Source organism: Amphiprion ocellaris, chromosome 10 (assembly GCF_022539595.1).
Source record: "Amphiprion ocellaris isolate individual 3 ecotype Okinawa chromosome 10, ASM2253959v1, whole genome shotgun sequence".
In the NCBI taxonomy this organism is placed as follows: domain Eukaryota; kingdom Metazoa; phylum Chordata; class Actinopteri; family Pomacentridae; genus Amphiprion; species Amphiprion ocellaris.
The window spans coordinates 14,764,642-14,784,424 of NC_072775.1; the positions used below are offsets into that span (position 1 = coordinate 14,764,642).

The 19,783-nt window shown below is 36.6% G+C and overlaps 1 protein-coding gene across 1 annotated transcript in view; it reads left to right on the forward strand.

The window, feature by feature from the left end:
• The first annotated feature begins 2,860 nt into the window (after window positions 1-2,860).
• Window positions 2,861-19,783, forward strand: part of LOC111567653 (myomegalin) — a 51,227-nt gene continuing 34,304 nt past the window's right edge. The window contains exons 1-5 of the mRNA XM_035947551.2: window positions 2,861-3,067; window positions 7,024-7,070; window positions 7,921-7,988; window positions 13,284-13,394; window positions 19,581-19,657. Coding sequence (XP_035803444.2) covers window positions 2,997-3,067; window positions 7,024-7,070; window positions 7,921-7,988; window positions 13,284-13,394; window positions 19,581-19,657 — 374 coding nt within the window. The 5' untranslated portion in view covers window positions 2,861-2,996. The remainder of the gene's footprint in view (window positions 3,068-7,023; window positions 7,071-7,920; window positions 7,989-13,283; window positions 13,395-19,580; window positions 19,658-19,783) is intronic.

Here is a 19,783-nt window from a genome sequence, read left to right on the forward strand (position 1 = left end):
GATAAAAGACACAAAAGAAGTTGCAGTGGAGAAGGTTTGGTTGTTGGATGTCAAATGTACTTTCAGTTCCAACCAACTACCTGAGTAGAATTCCAAAATTGGACTTTTTTTCTTAAATGTAAACCCAAATAATAATAATAATACCAATAAAAACACAATTGTCTCACTTATGTATATGCTGTATGCAATAACAAGTAGCCTATCTAGATATTGGTACAGGATGCCACATTCTAATTTGTCCTCCATCATAAATAACAACACAAGCAGCAAGATCCTCTCTTGCAGTCCAAATTAAACAAAGTCAGCTTGGACTCTACACACTGTAGCCCTCACACAACAATGCTGGCTCATCAGTCTGCACAAAGGTTCACACACCTTCCACAAAGAGCTGCAGAATGACTAAATGGCAACTACCGTCCAGTAGAGGGCGCTGTGGTAAAAATAAACTGCATGCTGCCACGTGTAAAGAACCACAGAGACATTTTCTGGTTGGAAGAATGTGATGTTCTCCTTGAAGTGACATCTAAACAGACTCCCAGTAACCATCATGTACAACTGAGCATTTTTACCCTGATGTTTTTTTTTTAATTCCTTTATTAGGTAAAAGAAATGATTATTTGTTCTTCATGTTCGGCTAGTAGCTAGGTCATCTCATATGTAGCTGTTTCTTTTGTGTCTATGTTCTAGGGGAGAGTTACACTTCAGTTGTAACAAGATTACCTAAGCTGTATCCCTCACCCCACCCTCTTGCTGTTACCGACTGCTCAAGCAAACTATTACATAATCTCATTAACTATGTCCCCCTAATCCCTCTGGTTCCTCTGGAGCGTCCCCCAACATCACTATCTTCAAACTGATAAAATAATCAGCAGTCTCTGCAGCTGTGTGGGACATCCCAGAACCTCACAACATCTAAATTAGTGTTTTCATTTGGGACAGAGGGGATACACAGCTGGACTGCATGCCAGTTCTTCCCAATCCAGGTATTCAAACATAATTGTACAGATTTATGCTGTATAAGAGCAGATGTGGCTTAAGGCCATGAGACCACCTCTGTAAACGGTAGAAAAAAACACTCATCTTTTCAGTTAAGGCAGTGATTAAATCCAAGTCAAATCAAGTCATTATTACTTGAATAGAACATTTAAAATGACAGATATTGACCCAAAATGCTTTTCAATAGAGAAATGAGGTTAATGTTGCAATTGTAATAGTAGAAAATATTAACAGTAAATTCGTGAAATGAAATTACCTTCACCTCCACCTATGCATCAATATTTTATTAAAAAAAAAGAAAGAGGAGGATAAAAAAAATCAAATCCCATAAAATCTGATTATGCTTATTTACTTTTGCTTTTAAGTAGTATCTGAGAACCCTGTAATGGAAAATTTAAATAGATTTGTGTCGTCCACACTACAAAGAACAAAAACAAACAAACAAAAAAGTAAAATAATAGAAAACAAGTATCTCATAAAAACACTGCAATTTTCCATGATTAAAATGCATTTTCTAGTCTTAATTTTACATGAGATTATGTCTATTTTTAAACCCTTTTTAATATTAAATTTTTAATATTTACATGTATGAAAGCAATGAAATTGTCTATAATATAAAATACTAATATTTATAATGATATAGAAAGATAGTTGATAGATATAATGATTTGTGTGTCAAAAAATATTTTCATTTTTTAAAATAACAATTTTATGGTTATTTGCAATTGGAAAATTCTATTTTTTTTACAATAGACAAAGAATTCTGTTTTTGTAAATTTTTTCTATGTAAAAATCTATAAAATTGTATTGTAAAAACATTGTAAAAACTATTAAAAATATGCAAAAAAAATTTTTTAAAGCTCTAAGTAGCCTATGAGTTCCACCTTGTGCAGCTTTCAGTGTTAAACATTTGTTCCTATATAATATACAAATATGTAAAATATAAAGAGCAGGACTACATCACTATTTTTTAAAGATTTTAGCAAAAATGGAATGCTACTCTGTATTAAAACATTAAAAAAAGCAAAATTTTCAATAGTAATTTACTATTATTTTACAGATTTTCCCTGCTTCGTTAATCTACAAAAATATCTCCTAAAAAAATGATAATTACATGTTGACTGTAAAAAAAAAAATCAAAATTGTCAATAATATACATTTCAAAAATGTGCATTTTTTGGCAAATTTTTTTGTATTTTTTTGCAGTGTTTGACATTGAAATTACACTTTTTAAACTGAATTTTTTTTCCTAATTTACTGATATTTTGCCATATTTTACAGTTAATTACAAGAATATATATATATATATATATATATATATATATATATATATATATATATATATAAAAGATCGAAAATTCAGAAATATTTTTAAGCTGTTTATTATTATTTTATAGTGAAGTTGCAGATAATATCACATAAAATTACAGAAAAAAGTATTAATTTATATGGTGATTGCAAAATGAAAAAAATCAAACATCATATTTAATCCTTTTACAATGTGTGACTTTAAAACACACAGTTGCACTGTGATCAGATTTGCTGAAAAATATAATTATTTTACAAGTGCTTGTTTTTGTTAGTGCTGTTTTTACAGTGATATTAATGTGATAGTTTTCGCTGTTTTAAGTTGGTTTTATTTGACCTTTGGTGCCAGATTTTCACAATTTTTTTTTTTTTTTTTTTTTTATAATTACAGTGTAGTTTACATGTTGCTTTGGAAACAGGGTTGTAATTTTATTTCGGGAAATGTAATTTTTCCAGAAAATGCACAGACAATGTGAGAGCTGTATCTTTAACAGAATATTCAGTTTTGGCAGCAGGTCCTGCGGTGGGCTGCTCTACCAGCGGGGCTCTGCTGAGGGATGAGGGGCTTTTATTTCCACCCTCACACACCCCCTCAGACCTGAGCGATGCCTCGACCGCTGCAGATACCGCGTCCCGGTGTGGCTGCCGTGTTTTCTCTTTAAAAATGAGCTACGGACGGTTTGAAGGCATGGATGACTGAAGGAGCAGCCTTTATGGATTGGAGCTCATCGCCGCCGGAGCAGATCTGGGGAGATCCAGAGAGGTGAGCGGGCATCAAGCCGATTGTTTTCGGGGGGAGAACCGCAGCAATCTGAACACAACACGACACACGAACCAGCTGGGGTTTGGGCTCATGAACGCATCTTTTTTTTTTTTTTTTTTTTGGATACAATTTGGGTGTTTTGTGTATTGTCTGCCACATACTGCTGATCCTAGCAGTCATCCATCCTCTGCTCAAATAAAGGCCATTTTCTCAGAAGCAGCTGCATCACATTGACTACTGTAGCCTCCTGCATGCTTTATGGATGAAGCTATTGAGGCCGCTGGCGATACAAATTTAAACTGATAGGTGGGTTGCGCCAGATTTCTGTATTTTCCTTCAAGTATAGCTAATTTCCGTAGGTTTTCTGGTCAAATACGTGACTAGAGATGCGCTAGTTGTGTCCTACTTTGGAGAAATCACAAATCGCGATGCAGTAAATAGGCTATTTAAAGGACCTGGTTGTGAATTTGGCCAGTAGGGACCAGGAGACACTTAACGCAGCTGTCCTAGAAGTGAATACTGAGATTACATTCCTTCAAGGTTTTCACAGTCTTTCACAGTTTCTCATGTTGATTCAGATTGTTTATGCAATGTGTCAGATGTGGGTTACTGCAGTCAGTCCTCCATGGCCACACATGGATCATCCCACTGATGCTTGCATGGAGAAAAAAATGCCTAAAATGTGCCTACGCTGCCCTGCCCACCTCAATAATGCAGCATGTAGGCTATTTATCCACCTGGCATGCAGCAACTGTCTTTACATTTTCTGAGCCAGCAGCTGTCTAAAGAATTTACAATGCACAGACTGGAGAGGAGGAAGCGATGGACAGAACAGGCCTGGTGGACAGTGAGGAAGCAGCAGGCAAACCAGGGAGCAAATGCTGCTACTAGGTGTCCATATGTCTGCGTGTGGAGGCCACACTGTAAACAAAAAAGGAAGCTTTATAATAGCTTTTACCTGTAATTCCTTGAAGATTGTAACTGTTAAAATCACAGAGCAAAAACAACAATTTACATGTTAACCCCGTAAAACCCACTGTTATACAATACATCAATTTTATATTTTTAAATTATTATTATATATTATATTGTGCATATATATATATATAATGTATTTTGTTTTATTTTTTACTGTTTCACTGTATATATACACACAAGTGCTTTTTGTTGTGTTTAATTTATTTTTTTCTATATATTATATATTTTTATTTTTTTCGTACTTTTTGCTCTTTTTTTCTATATTTGGTTATATATTTTTTCTGTATTTTTTGATATATATATATATATATATATATATATATATATGTATATATAGCAAAAAATACAGAATTTTTTTTTTTTAATTTATTTATTTTTTGCTAATTTGTTTCTATATTTGGGTCTATACATCTATGTATCTATCTATTTATCTATCTGTCTAGATAGATAGATAGATAGATAGATAGATAGATAGATAGATAGATAGATAGATAGATAGATAGATAGATAGATAGATAGATAGATAGATAGATAGATAGATAGATAGATAGATAGATAGATTTGGGTCATACAGGGTCTTACAGGGTTAAGTGTATGCATTAACAGGCCAAAACTGTGCATAATGTCCACGTGCACTCCTGATTTTAGTAGGGAACTGTCTGTATATATAAATGCTGGCTCAGAGCAGATGGACATGTGCCTAGGGACATGGTTTTAAAGCTCTTCCAGGGAGGTGAAAGAGAGGAAAAGTACTGGCCTAGGCAGTAATGGTGGTTGACTACTTTACAAAATTACTTGAGCTTCTTAAGGGTCCTCACCTCTGGAGAGAATCTGTGATTGTTTCTAAGCCGCCCTGCAGCACTGGTTTTGAGAAAAATCAGTGAAAATGAAATTGTGGGGGCAGCTCAGGTGAATTTGGACCCACTACAGTTTGCTTACAGGTCAGGCAGAGTTGTTGAGGATGCCATATGCACTAGACATAGCATGGTTCTGGGACATCTGGAGGGAATAAAGACAGTTCTTTATTGATTTCTCCAAAGCTTTTAACTGTGTCCAACCTCACATTTCAGCAGATGGACTCATCAGTTTTATGCTTTTACAACACTGACCCTAATATCACAGCTGGTTGATTTTTAACTGACAGATCCCAAAAAGTGAGAGTGGTTGGCATTGTATCGATGAGCTTTATATCTTCCACTGTTTCCCCCCCAGGGTTTGTCCTCTTTTATGTGTTCTATGTACAAATGGGTGACAGTCAATATGAGGACAGAGCAACATTAGGTTTGCAGAGGACTTTGTCATTGTGTTGTTCATGTCACAGATTGGTGCACAATCATACTTGAGCGTAAATGTCCAAAACTAAAGAAGGGACCTGTTCGTCCTGTTTTTGTTCATGGTCTGGCTGCTGAAGTTGTCCAGCAGTACAAGTACTTGGGGACAATAATCAACAACAACCTAACCTAACCTTACCTTCGGCTCAATCACTGAGGTTTTTCTGTGGAAGGGCCCACTAGTGGTTGTACTTTTATTATAAACCTGAAGGGTTTTGTGTCGACACCTCTTTCATGATTTTTTTTTTATTATCACTCCAACAAGGAACTAAGTTATGTGACGATAACAATATGTTTGTCCTTCCGCCTGTGTGCAACATTGCTCAAAAATGGACTAAAGGATTTGATTAAAATTTTCGGAGAAGGTCGGACTGATTATATTTTGGCAGTGATGCGGCTTATAGTCTGGATCCACGGATTTGTTAAATATTTCTGTATCATTGCGAGATAGTGGCACAGCGTCACTGTAACTATGACAACAAGTGAACGCTACGTCAGCTGCCTCCTGACAATTACACGATTGCGATCCTTCTACAAATCACAACTGCAGACTTATTGGGACTTGTCCGTCAGAAATCATACAAAGACTGAGCAGCCTTAGCGGAGTATTGTGCTCTGTGAGGGCTTTTCTTGTTATTTATTGAATCTGTTTTGATTTTCACTTTCATCTGTTGGTTTGAGTCATTTTTACAAATTGTGAATCATCCTTTGACACATTTGACTATAAAATAATACTATTTTTAAAAGCTTATTGGAATCAACAAAAATGTTACTACTTTAGAGATATTTGCTGTTTGAAAGAAACATTGTGCATAATATATTAAGGACTGAAGTTTTTTTTTTAACTGTCATGTTACTACATGCTATTTTTTGTTGTTAAATTACAGATAATATCTCATAAAATCACAGAAAAAAATATTAATTTGCCCATGGACTGTATTTTTATGTGTAGTAATTTGTTCTTATAGAGTTTGACTGTAAAATTACACTTTTTACTGTCTTAAAATAACTTAAAAAATAGATTATTATTTCACAGATATTTGCTACTTACTGTTTTCATAGTTTTAACAGATTTGTAAGCATTACAGTATTCCACCATATTCCCCCCGTTGCTGCTAGACTTTTTTTTTAACAGTGTATGGTCAGGGTCACTTTGTTTAATTAGAGTGAATTTGCCAATCAGACAGTCATTTATGCAAATCATTCAGTGTGTTTGCCTGCAGTCTAATCAGAGATGGTTGTAACCAGATTAAGACTAACTGCAGTGTAAACTCCCCCCCTTTGGGGTTGTGGGCTGCAGACATTTGTGCAGAAAGACTCAGTTGAACTCTGACCTTCAGTGGTTCTTCCCAACACCTCACATCCCTTCTGTCCCCTGCTGGGTCTCCCTGAGGACCCCACAATCCCCTACAGAGGTGCAAATGAGATCATGCTGTTATAGAGAGAAGATTTTAGTGGCTTTTTAAATTTATGTAGAGCTCTTTGTTTAACAGGATCACAAAATAAGAGCATTAGTTGTTATTTTGTATGCCATAAATGCTGGAATGGGCAACTGCTGTAGGTTTCATTTATCACTGTCGTTTTTTGTGCACCGTGTTCATATTTTGTTATTTATGCTGACAATTATTTCTGCTGTGTCTCTGATAGTACTGTGGAAGAAGATTCATCATCCAAACTCACAGGTCACATGACAGGTATGTAGCTTACTTTTTTTTATCAGACATCGACTCTCATATGATTTCCACATTTCCTGATTACATTTTGCGTCTCTTTGTGAATATTTAGGCTCTTTTTACATTTGTTTTAAGTCAATTTATGGTTGTCTATGCTCTTTTTGTATTCAATTTATGTCTCTTTGTGGTTCTTTTATGTCTTTTTGTATTGGTTTTGTGTCTTTGTGGTTATTTTGGGTCTTTGTGCTTATGTTTTGCGTCTCTTCATGACTATTTAATGTCTTTTTGCATATGTTTTAAGTCTATTTATGGTTGCTTAGGGTCTTTTTGTATTTGTTTTGTGTCTGTAGTTTTTTTTGGTTGGTTTTATATTTATTTTTGTCTCTTTGGTTGTTTTACATCTTTTTGCATTAATTTGCATTTCTTTGTAGTTTTCCATAATTTGTATTGGTTTTGTGTCTCTTAGTGGTTGTTTCACGTCTTTGTGCTTACATTTTGTATCTCTTTATAAATATTTAGGGTCTTTTTGTGTTCATTTTGTGTGTCTTTGTGCTTGTTTTGGATCTTTTTGTATTCATTTTGTGTGTCTGTGGTTGTTTTACCTTTTTTGTGTTAGTTTTGCATCCTTCTGGTAGTTTTACTTCCTTTTTGCATTCATTTAATGTGTTTTTTGTTGTTGTGTCTGCAGTGCATGCATCTGATCAGATGTTGAATTTTTGTATATGTATTATTTATTTGTTATCTTTCTTCCTGCAGGGGCCTCTTGCCAGGTCATCATTGTAAATGAGAAATTGTCAACTGATATTACCTGATAAAATAAAGAATCCAAAAAAAATTAGTGTTTTTAAATGTACGTGTTTCTCTTGTTTAGATCTGTGTAGTGATGAAACAGACAACTCTCCTCCTCTTCAGCTTCACACACTCAAGCAGTTCGAACAGGTGAGATCCTTCATCTTTAAATATCAGTGAGCTCCATGTAATGACCATGCCTTGTTCTTCACCATGATGACTAATTCCGTCTTTGAATTTTGTGCCAGACACTCTACAGTGCCATCTTGTGGCTGCATGCTTTATTAAGTACAATTGAAGATAGCAGTGTTGAGGAAATCAGTAGTCTGAGCACAGAAATTCATACTCATATCCAAACCATCTGGAGCACCTGTTTTATAATATAGTGTGCAGAAAAGGAGAGCACCTGCAGCTGAGAATGTTGGAAGGAAAACACCCAGAACTCTCCTGGTATTTTAAGCCTCCCTCTGGCTACTGCATGGCCCACTTTAGGCTTTCAGTCTCCTCCGCTCTATTATTGGACATTGTACCAGTCGCATCTTAGAGGAAAGTGTATTGAATATTCCTTTTAATGTTTGGCCGCAGGGTGCTGTTGTGAGTGTTCTTGAACATGACACAAATTCCCTGATTTTTATGCATCGCTGAAAGATTGATGCTAGAGAAGAAGAAGATGATCAAGAATATGAAACTCAGAATGATTTTGCTGCATTTGCTGGTTACTCTTTGGCTGAACTGTCAGTTCGTTTTGGCTTGTGAAACAAAACAGGGTTACAGTACTTTTTTTATGTAAATGGAATGAGTGTAAATTAAAATTAACATATGCTTTTTGGTGCTAATTAGGATAGTTGTGTGGACAACGAGGCTAGTTGCATCTACAGACGCTTACAGAGATGAATTTAAAGTAGCAGCTTCAATGGGGAGAGATTAAACTAGTCGGTAAACAGCCTTAAATTTAAACAGGTACAGCATGTAACTATCTATAAAACTCTTGTTTCTACATTTATGTTTGTGTGTGGATGAAAGAAACACACAGAGGTGCTAGTAAATGTATTTTTAGCTTCATAATTAACACATAGACACAAGAGGTTAACAGATACTCTTATTAGGCAAGAAAGCAAATAAGTATATTTGCATATTAATATAAAGCATGTTGATCAGTCATTCTGCTTTGCAGTTGTCCCACACATGGGCTTACATTTTTTGAATACTAAGCATCCAACACTTAATTTTCTCCATTCTGATGAGTATTTATGCACCTATTAGTGCATTTTCTGCATCTGCAAATATTTTTATTAATGTAAAGGAAACACAAACTTCAGACAACGTGTGACAATTCTTCATATATCTTCAAATATTTAAACTCTCCATGCTAATTCAACACACATTAAAGCTGGATGCTCTCTTTAGTCTTCTTTTGTTTGGAGAAGTAACCTCTTTAAATGTACATGTTGCATATTTTCAATGATAAATTAATTTAAATTCATTTTAAACCCCTGGACTTTCAATAGCTTGTATGTTTTTCAGCAAGATTCATAGCCATGTTCAAAACATTCTGCCTATTCAAAATATATCTCCCATACTGGTGTCTGAAATGCTAAAAAAAAACGTTATGTGACTCGCTGGAGGTATGGAAGTAAATGTCATGGTGGTATTTCAAAATAAAAGTCCTTGGCTCCTTTCTTGCTTTTATACACGTGTTCTGAATACTGACGGGGGCTCATCCCATGTGTTCCCCTGAAACCTACACCTATGGTTCCATACCTTTCTCCATTTGTCATGTGGTGAAATATCTTGCTTTAGGAGCAAAGAAAACAGCCACAGAGAATCTAAAGTATTCTTAATAATTTCTACAAACCCACTAGTGGCAGCTTATATTCTTTGTAAAACAATTTGCACAAGACTGGCTGACTATTTTCTAAAATACTACAGTGTTGCATAGTATAACATTGATTCCTGTACATTTTCCACCACATACACTGAAATCTGTGACATTTTACACACATACCAGATCAGAATAAAACACACACACACTGCTGGAGGAGCAGCTAAGTCCTGTTAAATGAGGAGGTGTGTGACCAACCAGTCACGAAAGCTGCAGTGACTTTAGTGCTACTCAAATGTGGAGTCGCTTACGTGACTGCCACTTCCTGGATGTGTCACTTTTACACCTGACACATGCACATGTTCAGACACCATCACTCCTGTTTTTTTGTCTATGATCAAGAGCTGAAAAGTGAGTTTGTGCGAAGGCGTGACTATACTGTGTGTGTGGAGTCTTAAAAATACACACCACATACATGATGTCATCCCTAATGTTATATGGAGACGCAGCTTGGCGCCTGGCCTATCTTTGCACTGAATTATTCAGCTACAGCATGTAATATGACACTATAATGGGCACACTCACTGAATGCATTTAGAGCTAAAAATGACGTAACCTTTCTGTTTCAGTCACTTTATTATGCAAGCTCTGTGCCAGCTGAGGTCTGCTGCTTCCTGTGACAAAAAAGCTTAAATTTTGTAGGACCCCGTTCCTTTCTTTACACTCCAGGTTACTTCTTTCACTCATGTCTCTGAGGGACATTCAGGGATTCACCACTCCCTGAGATTCAGGACACCTCCCTATAAATAGCACCGTTGCTCACAGCTCCCAGGTCTCCTATTTCCTCTAACTTCTTTACACTCACCTGTCTGTCCTGCTCTCACCAGCCTCTTTTAACTTTAACAGGGACAAACTCACTTGTCATTAATATTATATTCTTGTAACGAAAGAAAAAGAAACAATATCTCGGTCTGTGTGGGACTTTTTGCTTAGCTAAATGCTACATTAGCTTGTTTTTGGCCAATAAGGAGCACAAGAACACCGAAACATACCAAAGCTAACGTGTTAGCACACAGTTGACTTACATTAGCAGTAATTTATATCCATGTTCTCTGGTACACATCAACTGTAAATCCAATATTTACTCTACTTTTATCTCTAGAAAATTGCTGGATATTGTGCTCAACTCTTCAATATTCACTCTATGTGGGGAGTTTCTGCTTAGCTGAAAGCTACATTAGCTTTTTTAGCTAGTAGGGGGCTACGAGAACAGCGAAACACGTCGAAGCTAATGTGTAGCAAACAATTAGCTTTCATTAACACTACTGTACACTTGGCTTCTCTGCCAGGCATCAACTGTAAGTTCAATATTTACTGTACTTTTAGCTCTAAGACGCCGCTGGGTATTTTGCTCGCTTAAGTTAGCTACACTAGCTAACTTTAGCTCGTTGCTAACGTGTTTTCTGTCTGCCCTTTGATGCTACGGAAGTAAACTAGCTTTTTCCGTTGTGTTGTTTTTGCTGTTGTAAGACTGAAACATGCAGTAAATTTCTTAATTTTTTTAAAGTGAAAAAGCTCCATATAGTTGCTAAGCTGAGTGATAATTTTCTCTGTTTCTCTGACAGTTTCATTTGACCCAGTGTTGACATCATAGACTGTATAATAAATAATATCTTTATTATACAGGCTGGTTGACATTCATTCAGCCTAAACTTGGGGACACATTGAGGTGTCTCATGTTGACATTTGACATAAATATTGGCATTTATGTCAAAATACTAATGTATCTAAATTGAGAATGTATGAATCCTTTTAGGTCATTAGCCCTTTCTTAGAAGACTTTATTGGCACAACTCTCAGTCAGACATGCTGCATATTGTTATTCAGGGAGAGACGAAGCAGTTCAGAAAACCACTCATTTTGCAGAGAGGGGTACTGAACAGGTGGGAATTCCCAAATTGTTTTTTAACAGTATGTGCCTCCACAAAGCAGAAGTAAAACCAACAACAAAGACAACTCTTTTTGCTTAATAGATTAATAAACTTATTCATTGTACCAGTACCCTGTTTTCCACCAAAGGCAGTTTGAGAGCTGGTTTGAAACCAGTGCCTAATCTCAAACCAGTTTGCTTTTCAGCAGCCAGATAGCCGACTCCTGGCTTATACTACCACAGGAGCTGCGCATACTTTGACTATTCTGTGGCTATTCTCACGTTGACGTAGGACTTTCTAGAATGGTCTGTCTTGACCTTACAGCTGCTCTTGTTCTTTGCTCCAGTCACATTTTTACTCACTGTGGGCTAATTTTTCACTGCAATATGAAGTCCTGCAGCTGTATAGAAACAGCACAACAATATCTGGAAATAGAGAAAAAAAGTTGAATTTCTTTTGTTACTGATTTTGCAAAAAAAAAATTCAAGAAATTATATAATCTACTATAATCAGCATATGTAACATTTTCCCAAGTGCCCACAAATGTTCCCAATGTTGAAAAAAATGGTGACTATATTGTATTTTACTACTTACATTTGTAATTTGTTTCCCTGCCTGTCTCCTGTCTGCCCTGTGATGATAGTCTCAGAATTTTTTTCATGAAACTGTTGGTCACTGCTGAGTCAAGCATGGTTTCTTGGTTGTGCTGAGTGCAGAATCTTTTGTTTTAAAAGGATCTGCTTAGTGAAAACTGTTTATTTATGGCAAATTATAACATGTAGCTTGTAGTATAATGTAATTTTGTGGACTATCACAATATTAAACTTAGATTCATTTAAGTTTCATGCATTATTAGTTTAGTGAAAGGCTGAAAATCTGACAAGTCCTTTTGTTTTTATAATTTCTGGACAATAAATGCTGTAATTTTGACATTTTTATTGCAAAATGGCTTTAGGATTCAGGGGATATAATTAATTACATCTACTTTAATACATCTACAATGCAGTAGATAAAATGTAAAGCTGAGAAAGCCACTCATTAATGCCTCCTTTCTTGTCAAGCTCCTGTTTGTTCCTTTCAGCTCTCTGTTTTTGCAGACGGGTGAGATTTGCCTTCATATCACAAGTGCCTGTGAGCCTCTCACCTCCCCCTCCTCCTTCCTCCCCTCATCTCCCCTTTCCACTCATGTCCCCTGGCGGTCTGGGATTCCACGGATGTCTCTTCCAGTAAAATAAGCTCCTGTCCCATCCCCGGGCAGACCACAACACACCATGGAGCTGGCATGGATGCATCTCTGACCGCTGGGCTGCAGAGTAGCCCTCTGCACTGCAAACGCCCCTTTGAACTGTAGTGTGTGTGAATGTGTGTGTGTGTGTGTGTGTGTGTGTTAGTTTTAGTGTGTGTGTGGTTTTGTAGATAGTGTCCCAATGGGCTGTTAGAGGCCAGTTTTTCAATAATTTTGGATTTTTTTTTGCGTGATGATCGTTTGGAGAAGGAGCTAGCATGTCTGTCGGTTACCGGACTCTAACACACGGACATGCCTTGATAGTGGCTGTCCTCTAATATGGACTCCGTGTTCCCTGATGATACGGAGGGGTCGAAGTCGACTGATTTCTGATCTACTACGGACATGTCAAGCTGTGTCGGTGCTCTTTGACGGTCATGTCTAACGGTTACCGTACTTTGTCACAGCACCTGAATGACCTGAAGAAGGAGAACTTCAGCCTCAAGCTCCGTATCTACTTCCTGGAGGAGAGGATACAGCAGAAGTACGAGGAGAGCAGTGAAGATGTCTACCGCACAGTAAGTAGGACGGCTCTCTTCTAGTTAAAGGAAATGAATGGGAGGCGGCTTGGCTGGTGATGAATGGGACTGTAAGTGGTTGCTCTTTAAATGGCTGTTTCACTAACAGTTGAATTTTGTGTTACATGGAAGTGAGGGGTTAATCAAAAGATTTAATTTGTCCTGTCATCAGTGCTACTTTATCAATCATTCCTTTACAAAGCCACTTACTGTTTGTTGACCCAGCTGTCGCACTGATCTGGTCGTGATGATGTGACCTGCCATGTGTTTGCTTTAGTAAGTGCTTGCTTAAGATATGACTGCTACATGTGTAAAAGAGTACATATTAACTAGGTCTTTGCTCAGGAGGACCACAGCTTTTTGTCCACTGGTGTCTGGTTTGTGAAGATTTTGTGCCTGATGGTTAAACTGAATAAATTCAATCTTTCCTCACAGCTCAGAGATACTAAAATAATAATGGCTTTGTAAGTCTTAAAAACTTTGTGAACCTGAAAATTCCGAAAATGGGCTATGAAAAAAACTATCAAGACAGAACATTAGTGGCAGCCAAGAGTAGCACTGAATGCTGAATCTTAATACTTTTTTGGTACCGGTAAAAATAAGTCAGCAGCACGAAGTATCCAAAAAGGTCTGAAAACCCATTAAAACAGATCAAATCAGAAACAAAGAAAGCACTAGTATTGGATTGGTATTTGGTAAAATATCCTGAAGTATTACAATCAGTACAGGGAGAGATTTGGATCATTGTATTCCTATTCTTAATCGTATTGATGGTAATCTAAATTTTAAAAAAATACTGATTTTAATTAGTGTTACACTCAAGATGTTTTTCTTACATATGCTTGAGCTCAGACAAGATTTTTTTTTCACATTTATCGTCTTCAAAATTTTTACGCCTTTGATGACTTCAGATATGTAAAATTCTAAGCAGTTTATTTTTTACGTTTTTAACATCATGTTGCTGATTGAGATGTATTTTCATGATCTTGCAGACATCTACTTTCTGCCCAGATTATTAAAAAATCATACAGAGCAGTGCCAACATTATGCAATATTTCCACAGACTGAGACATTCAGATCTGTTATTCTTCTGTGCTCCTTCAGCCATGAAAGGCCATCTTTGGAAATACTGGGTTTAAACGCTCCCAGGCAAACATTTTATCACACTGGGCACATGGTCAAGATTTGTGAGAGCATGAAATACCTTAGCAGATACAATCTGCTGCTTGATAATGGATTAAAAATAGGATTTTTACTTTTTGTTTGCCTGCAGTTTGCTTAGGATGGTACAGTCATACAGTATAATGTTGAGTGCGAGGGTCACAAACACAGTAAAGTAATTGTTTTCATATTTGTCCCTCCGGTCACGAGTCACGTTGTCACTAGTACTCAGTACCAAATGTTTTTCTATTGTAGTTTGTTGCTGTTTTGTCGCTGGGTTTTAAAACTGTGCTAAAATGATTAATTTGCAATAAAAGTAACAAAATGGACAGCAATTGTGCTTTTTTGGATTAACAAAGTGACTATTTTCTGCTTTTTGAATATCTTAGGGCTTTGAGCTTTTTGTCAAACAAAACCAGAATTTCACCATGTTATTTTTTGACATTTCCTAGATTACATAATTATTGACTGATGAATCAGAAACAAGTTAAATTAAAAATTAATTAAACATTGCAACATTGTTTATACTATTTGTTTCTGTCAGGGCCTCTGTGAGCCTGCTGTTTTTATAAATGTGATGTTTTCCTCTGCTGGTTTCTAAATGTGTTTGCATCCATCTGTGCCCATCTATATGTGTGCGTGTGAAACGTGCACCTACAATAAGGTGACCCACTTCAGCTGTTGTCTGTTTGCACAACCCAGCCAGCATTTAAAACTCAACTCTGTTTTCCTCGCTTTGTTTTAAAGCCCTTCTAATCACCAACAGTTTGTCGATATGAGACGGTTTGATCCAGCCAAACAAGACCTGAGCGTTCTTCCACTATTAGTGCATACCAGTGCTGACTGAGTAAACTGATCTCACATTGCACAGATATGCAACTGGAGTTTAATTTAAAGATCTCTCACTCTGTGTGGCTGAAGATTAATCAGTCAAATCACTTTTTATTGGAGACTAAATCTATGTTCCATGAACGTGACCCGACCTGAGCTGCTCGCATTGAGTATCATTAAGGAGCACCAGTGTTCCCATCCTCTCTCTGAGGTATTTCATGTAATACAGTACCGACTAAGTGTGTTGGTCCTGGGCACATAGTGATCTCTCAGAGCGCTCGAGATCCTCTATTTATAGGGCACCCTTCAGTGCACTGATTTACCGTAAGACGCGACTCATGCATTAATCACGTGCATGTTTGTGTGTTTGTTTCTCTTTTAGTCATGTAATGCCAGTTACCATGTTATGATTCACACATATTATTTCAGAAGCAGAGCAAGTTTATATCTGGAGCTGCAACTTACATGTGGAATAATGTGTTTAAGCGCTCTTCCAAATAAGTTTGATTGGAGAGTCAAATATCTTGTTTTGTCAATCTAACAGTCGACAACCCAAAGAAATCAAATTGTTAGTGAAAAGCAGAAAATCTTCATAACTGAGAAACTGGACCCTGTGAATATTTTAGTTTATACTACAAAAATTATAATTCTAAACTGCTAAAATATTGGAGATCATACTTTGTAGTTATATGAATCTTTACAGTGAATTAGTGCACAATGAGCAGGATTATTATTATATGAATTTAAAATAAATGAAATTATGTGATAATATTTGACGAGTGGGTGTTCATTCACAATGGTGCAGGTGTGTTTCTTTATGTGTGGTCGTCCCGTCAGTGTTTTAAATGCAGCCATCTCACTCCTGTGGTTAAAAGTGGTCCTGTTGCTGAGGGCCGACCGGCCAGGAGAGGCCAGAATAGCAGGTGCACAGTGACGGTGTCTATATATAGAGCTGTTTTCAAGCTGGGAAACATCTCTCTCACTGTAAACCATGTTGTTGACACGCGCAGGAATACACGTTCTCCTCGCATGTGTGGAACATCATTTATTATCAGAGCATTTAGTCGAGTGATTTACTGTCAATAGCTATGCAGTGCATGTGTCTGATCAGGTGTTGCATAAGCTGTAGGTACGACTGCGTTACTTAGTACCATACATGCAGTGGAGTTCACAGAGATGAATGAATTGGAGCAACTTAAATGATAGTAGTATAAGTATCAGAAGAAGCGCACATCTCTCAGTCATATTATTATTATAGTCACAGATTTCTTTGCACTGAACACTGTCCAGTCTGATTAGGAAATGTTTGATGATAAAGCATGCATCTTGTTTGTCTTACTAAACACAACCCACCTTAACGTCCTTTAAGGAACTGCTATTGTCCTTTTTTTCTTACTGATACTCTTCCACAATACTGAAACTACTTGAAATCCAAAAAGTGTTTTCTCCTCCATAGGGCTGCAGTTACCATTATGTTCTTCTTCTGTGGCTCTACTCATTTTAGTTAATTATTTTCTCTACAAAATGTCAAAAAACAGTGAAAGAAAAATGCTTAAGAGTCGATGTTGCCAAATATCTACAGTGATATAAGAAATGCAGAAAAACGTCTTATTGGAGAATTACTTTACTACTAATACATTGCTAATCAGTTTTCTATTAACTTTTATATCATATTATTACAAATATATTATGGTAAACATCAAATTATTTGATGTCTGACAATGGACACAAAAATCATATCATACTTGTCTATAAGAATGCAAATACCAATTATTGTCATTGTTGTTTTATGTGTTGAATATTTTCTCAATTAATGGAAAAAATGTTTGGTCAATTAATTATTATTATTATTATTATTATTATTATTATTATTATTATTCTTTAACCAGGTTTGTCCCATTGAAATCCAAGATCTCTTTTACAAGAGAGACCTGGCCAAGAATGGCAGTACATACAGTTAAAAACAACAGCTTTAACACACAATCACATTTAAACATAGACATAAAAAATACGAATAATTAATTTTACAAAATTAGTTAAAACATTTGCTCTCAATTAAAACATTTGGACTCCAAAATCCTGGATATGATTGGGTTGATCATAGCCTTAAATGCATTCAGAGACACCAGACTTTACAGTTTGAGCTCTGACTGCAAAATGTTCCATGTAGTTGGAGCAGCAAATCTAAAAGCATTCTTCCCCATTTCCGTTCTGACCTTAGGAGCAGTGAAATGCAGAAAGTCCTGCAAGCGGAGGCTGTAGGCCCTATTATTCCTGATTAAAAGAGATGATAAAGAAGATGGGCTCAATGTCAGTCATTGTTTACCAAAGCCAAAAAAGAGTCCTCAAATGTCTTGTTTTGTCCACAGCCCAAATAAATTCAGCTTCTAGTAAATTTTAGTCAATTTTCATGGGTGGCGATTAATTTAATTGTTGACAACTACTTAAATTTCCCATTAATCACTGCAGATTTACTTGTCATATTATTACAATATGTGTGATATTTAATAGTCTGTACTCATCTGCTCTCACTGAACAGTGTGATTACCGTGTGCAGAATGCATGTGTGTGTGTGTGTGTGTGGCGACCAGAGGTATGTGAACGCTTATGCTTCCCATTGAGAAATATGTTTGTTGGTAGGTTTCAGGCTGCAATCATTGCTGCATGTGCAGAACTGCTCATTGTGAGTATAATGGACATGCAGCTCTCTGGCAGGGACAAATGAAGGTCAACTGGCTGCATGTAGAGGAAGTGAAATTAAAAATTTTAATTGTCCAAAAAAAAAAAAAAAAAAACGACCCATGAGATTACCATCAGCATCTGATCTGACTCCAGCAGACTGACTCAGACAGACAGACTGTCCTCTCTTGCCTGTCTGAGGTCAGAATGGAAAGAATGATCCCCACTGTTCCCGCTGTTTAAATCCCCTCGCCCAGTAAATAAGCACTGATTGCCCCCTAAATTCTCCCCTGTAGATCCCTGCAGGTAAACAAACTGTAGCGTTCAGCCTTTGGCCCCATGAGTGAGTATTTGAGCTGCCCTGAATTCTGCAGCTCTAAATAGATCGGCCATGACAGCACGGTCAGATGCTCTGCACTGATGACACTCAACACCCACACGGCAGAGACACAGAGATTACAGTCAGATGGGGAGATGTAATGGTTGAGAAAACCAAGCAGGGAACAAGACAAATAAGAGCTAAATGTGTGAGAGATAGAGGAGGTAAACTTGAGAATCAGACAAACCCAGTGAACATATAAGCAATGAAATATATCAGACATACAAATACACTCTACACAAAATGATGAGCTATTAATATATTATATTAATAATATATAAACCGCATGATCTTCCCTTTGTATCTGCCATATATGAGAAGCTATTCCAGTAACTACGTCAGTATGTTTCTCTGTAGGCATGATGAATCTTTAACTGTGTAAGGCAAAATATCCAATGAAAATGGCTTCATAGTGTGTTGTTAAAGCATCATAATGAAGCTTTACATGATTTAGAAAGCTTTTACTTATTTGTTTTTTGTTGTTGTTTTTTTTTTTTTTTACCGGGAAACTGTCATTTTATTATTGGTTTTACCCTAGTAAGTGTCATCAGGGGTTTTTTTTTGTTTGTTTTTTAAACTTCAAATATCCACTAATCATTGTCATTGGTGTAGCAGTTTATTTTAAGTGCTTCAGTAAAAAGCAACCAGACTTCTCTTTTTGGTTCTTGAAAATGTTTCTCATCCAAGATAGTGTTTTACACTTTGGGACAAACTCTCCTCATTTGCTGCAGAGTATGAAACTGACAGTACATGAACTCAGCACAGCCATAGCAATAACAGAAATTCATACCATTGCAGTCAAGGATAAATAACTCCAGGTCAACATCAGAACCAGACAAACTGAAAAAAAACGACTCCGCATTTGAAAACATTCACAATAAGTGGAATAAAAATCTTACCCAAAACCAAGGAAGCCTCATGGATGAGGCTTGAAATCACGAAGAGAACTCCAGTTGCCTACTTCTGAAGCACTTCTGAGTATCATGACCAGGACACACGGCTATATAGTTACAAATCATTATTTATGTTGCTGAAATGTTGTTGTCGGTGGTGAAGATAATGCACAAGTAATTCTGCTAATGGTGTGACTACAGTGTTGATTAACTGATCACCTCTTTGCTCTTCTTCTGTTGCAGAACATCGAGCTGAAGGTGGAAGTAGAGAGCTTGAAGCAGGAGCTCCAAGAGAAACAGGACCTTCTGGACAAAGCACTGTAAGTCTACAAATATTGTCTTGGTGTCCAAATAGTTTCTCTCCAAAATTATAAGGATGTATCACACCAAAATTGATTTTTCCATAACTAAAAGGTGAAGATCAATGTTTAGCTTTGGAATTATCA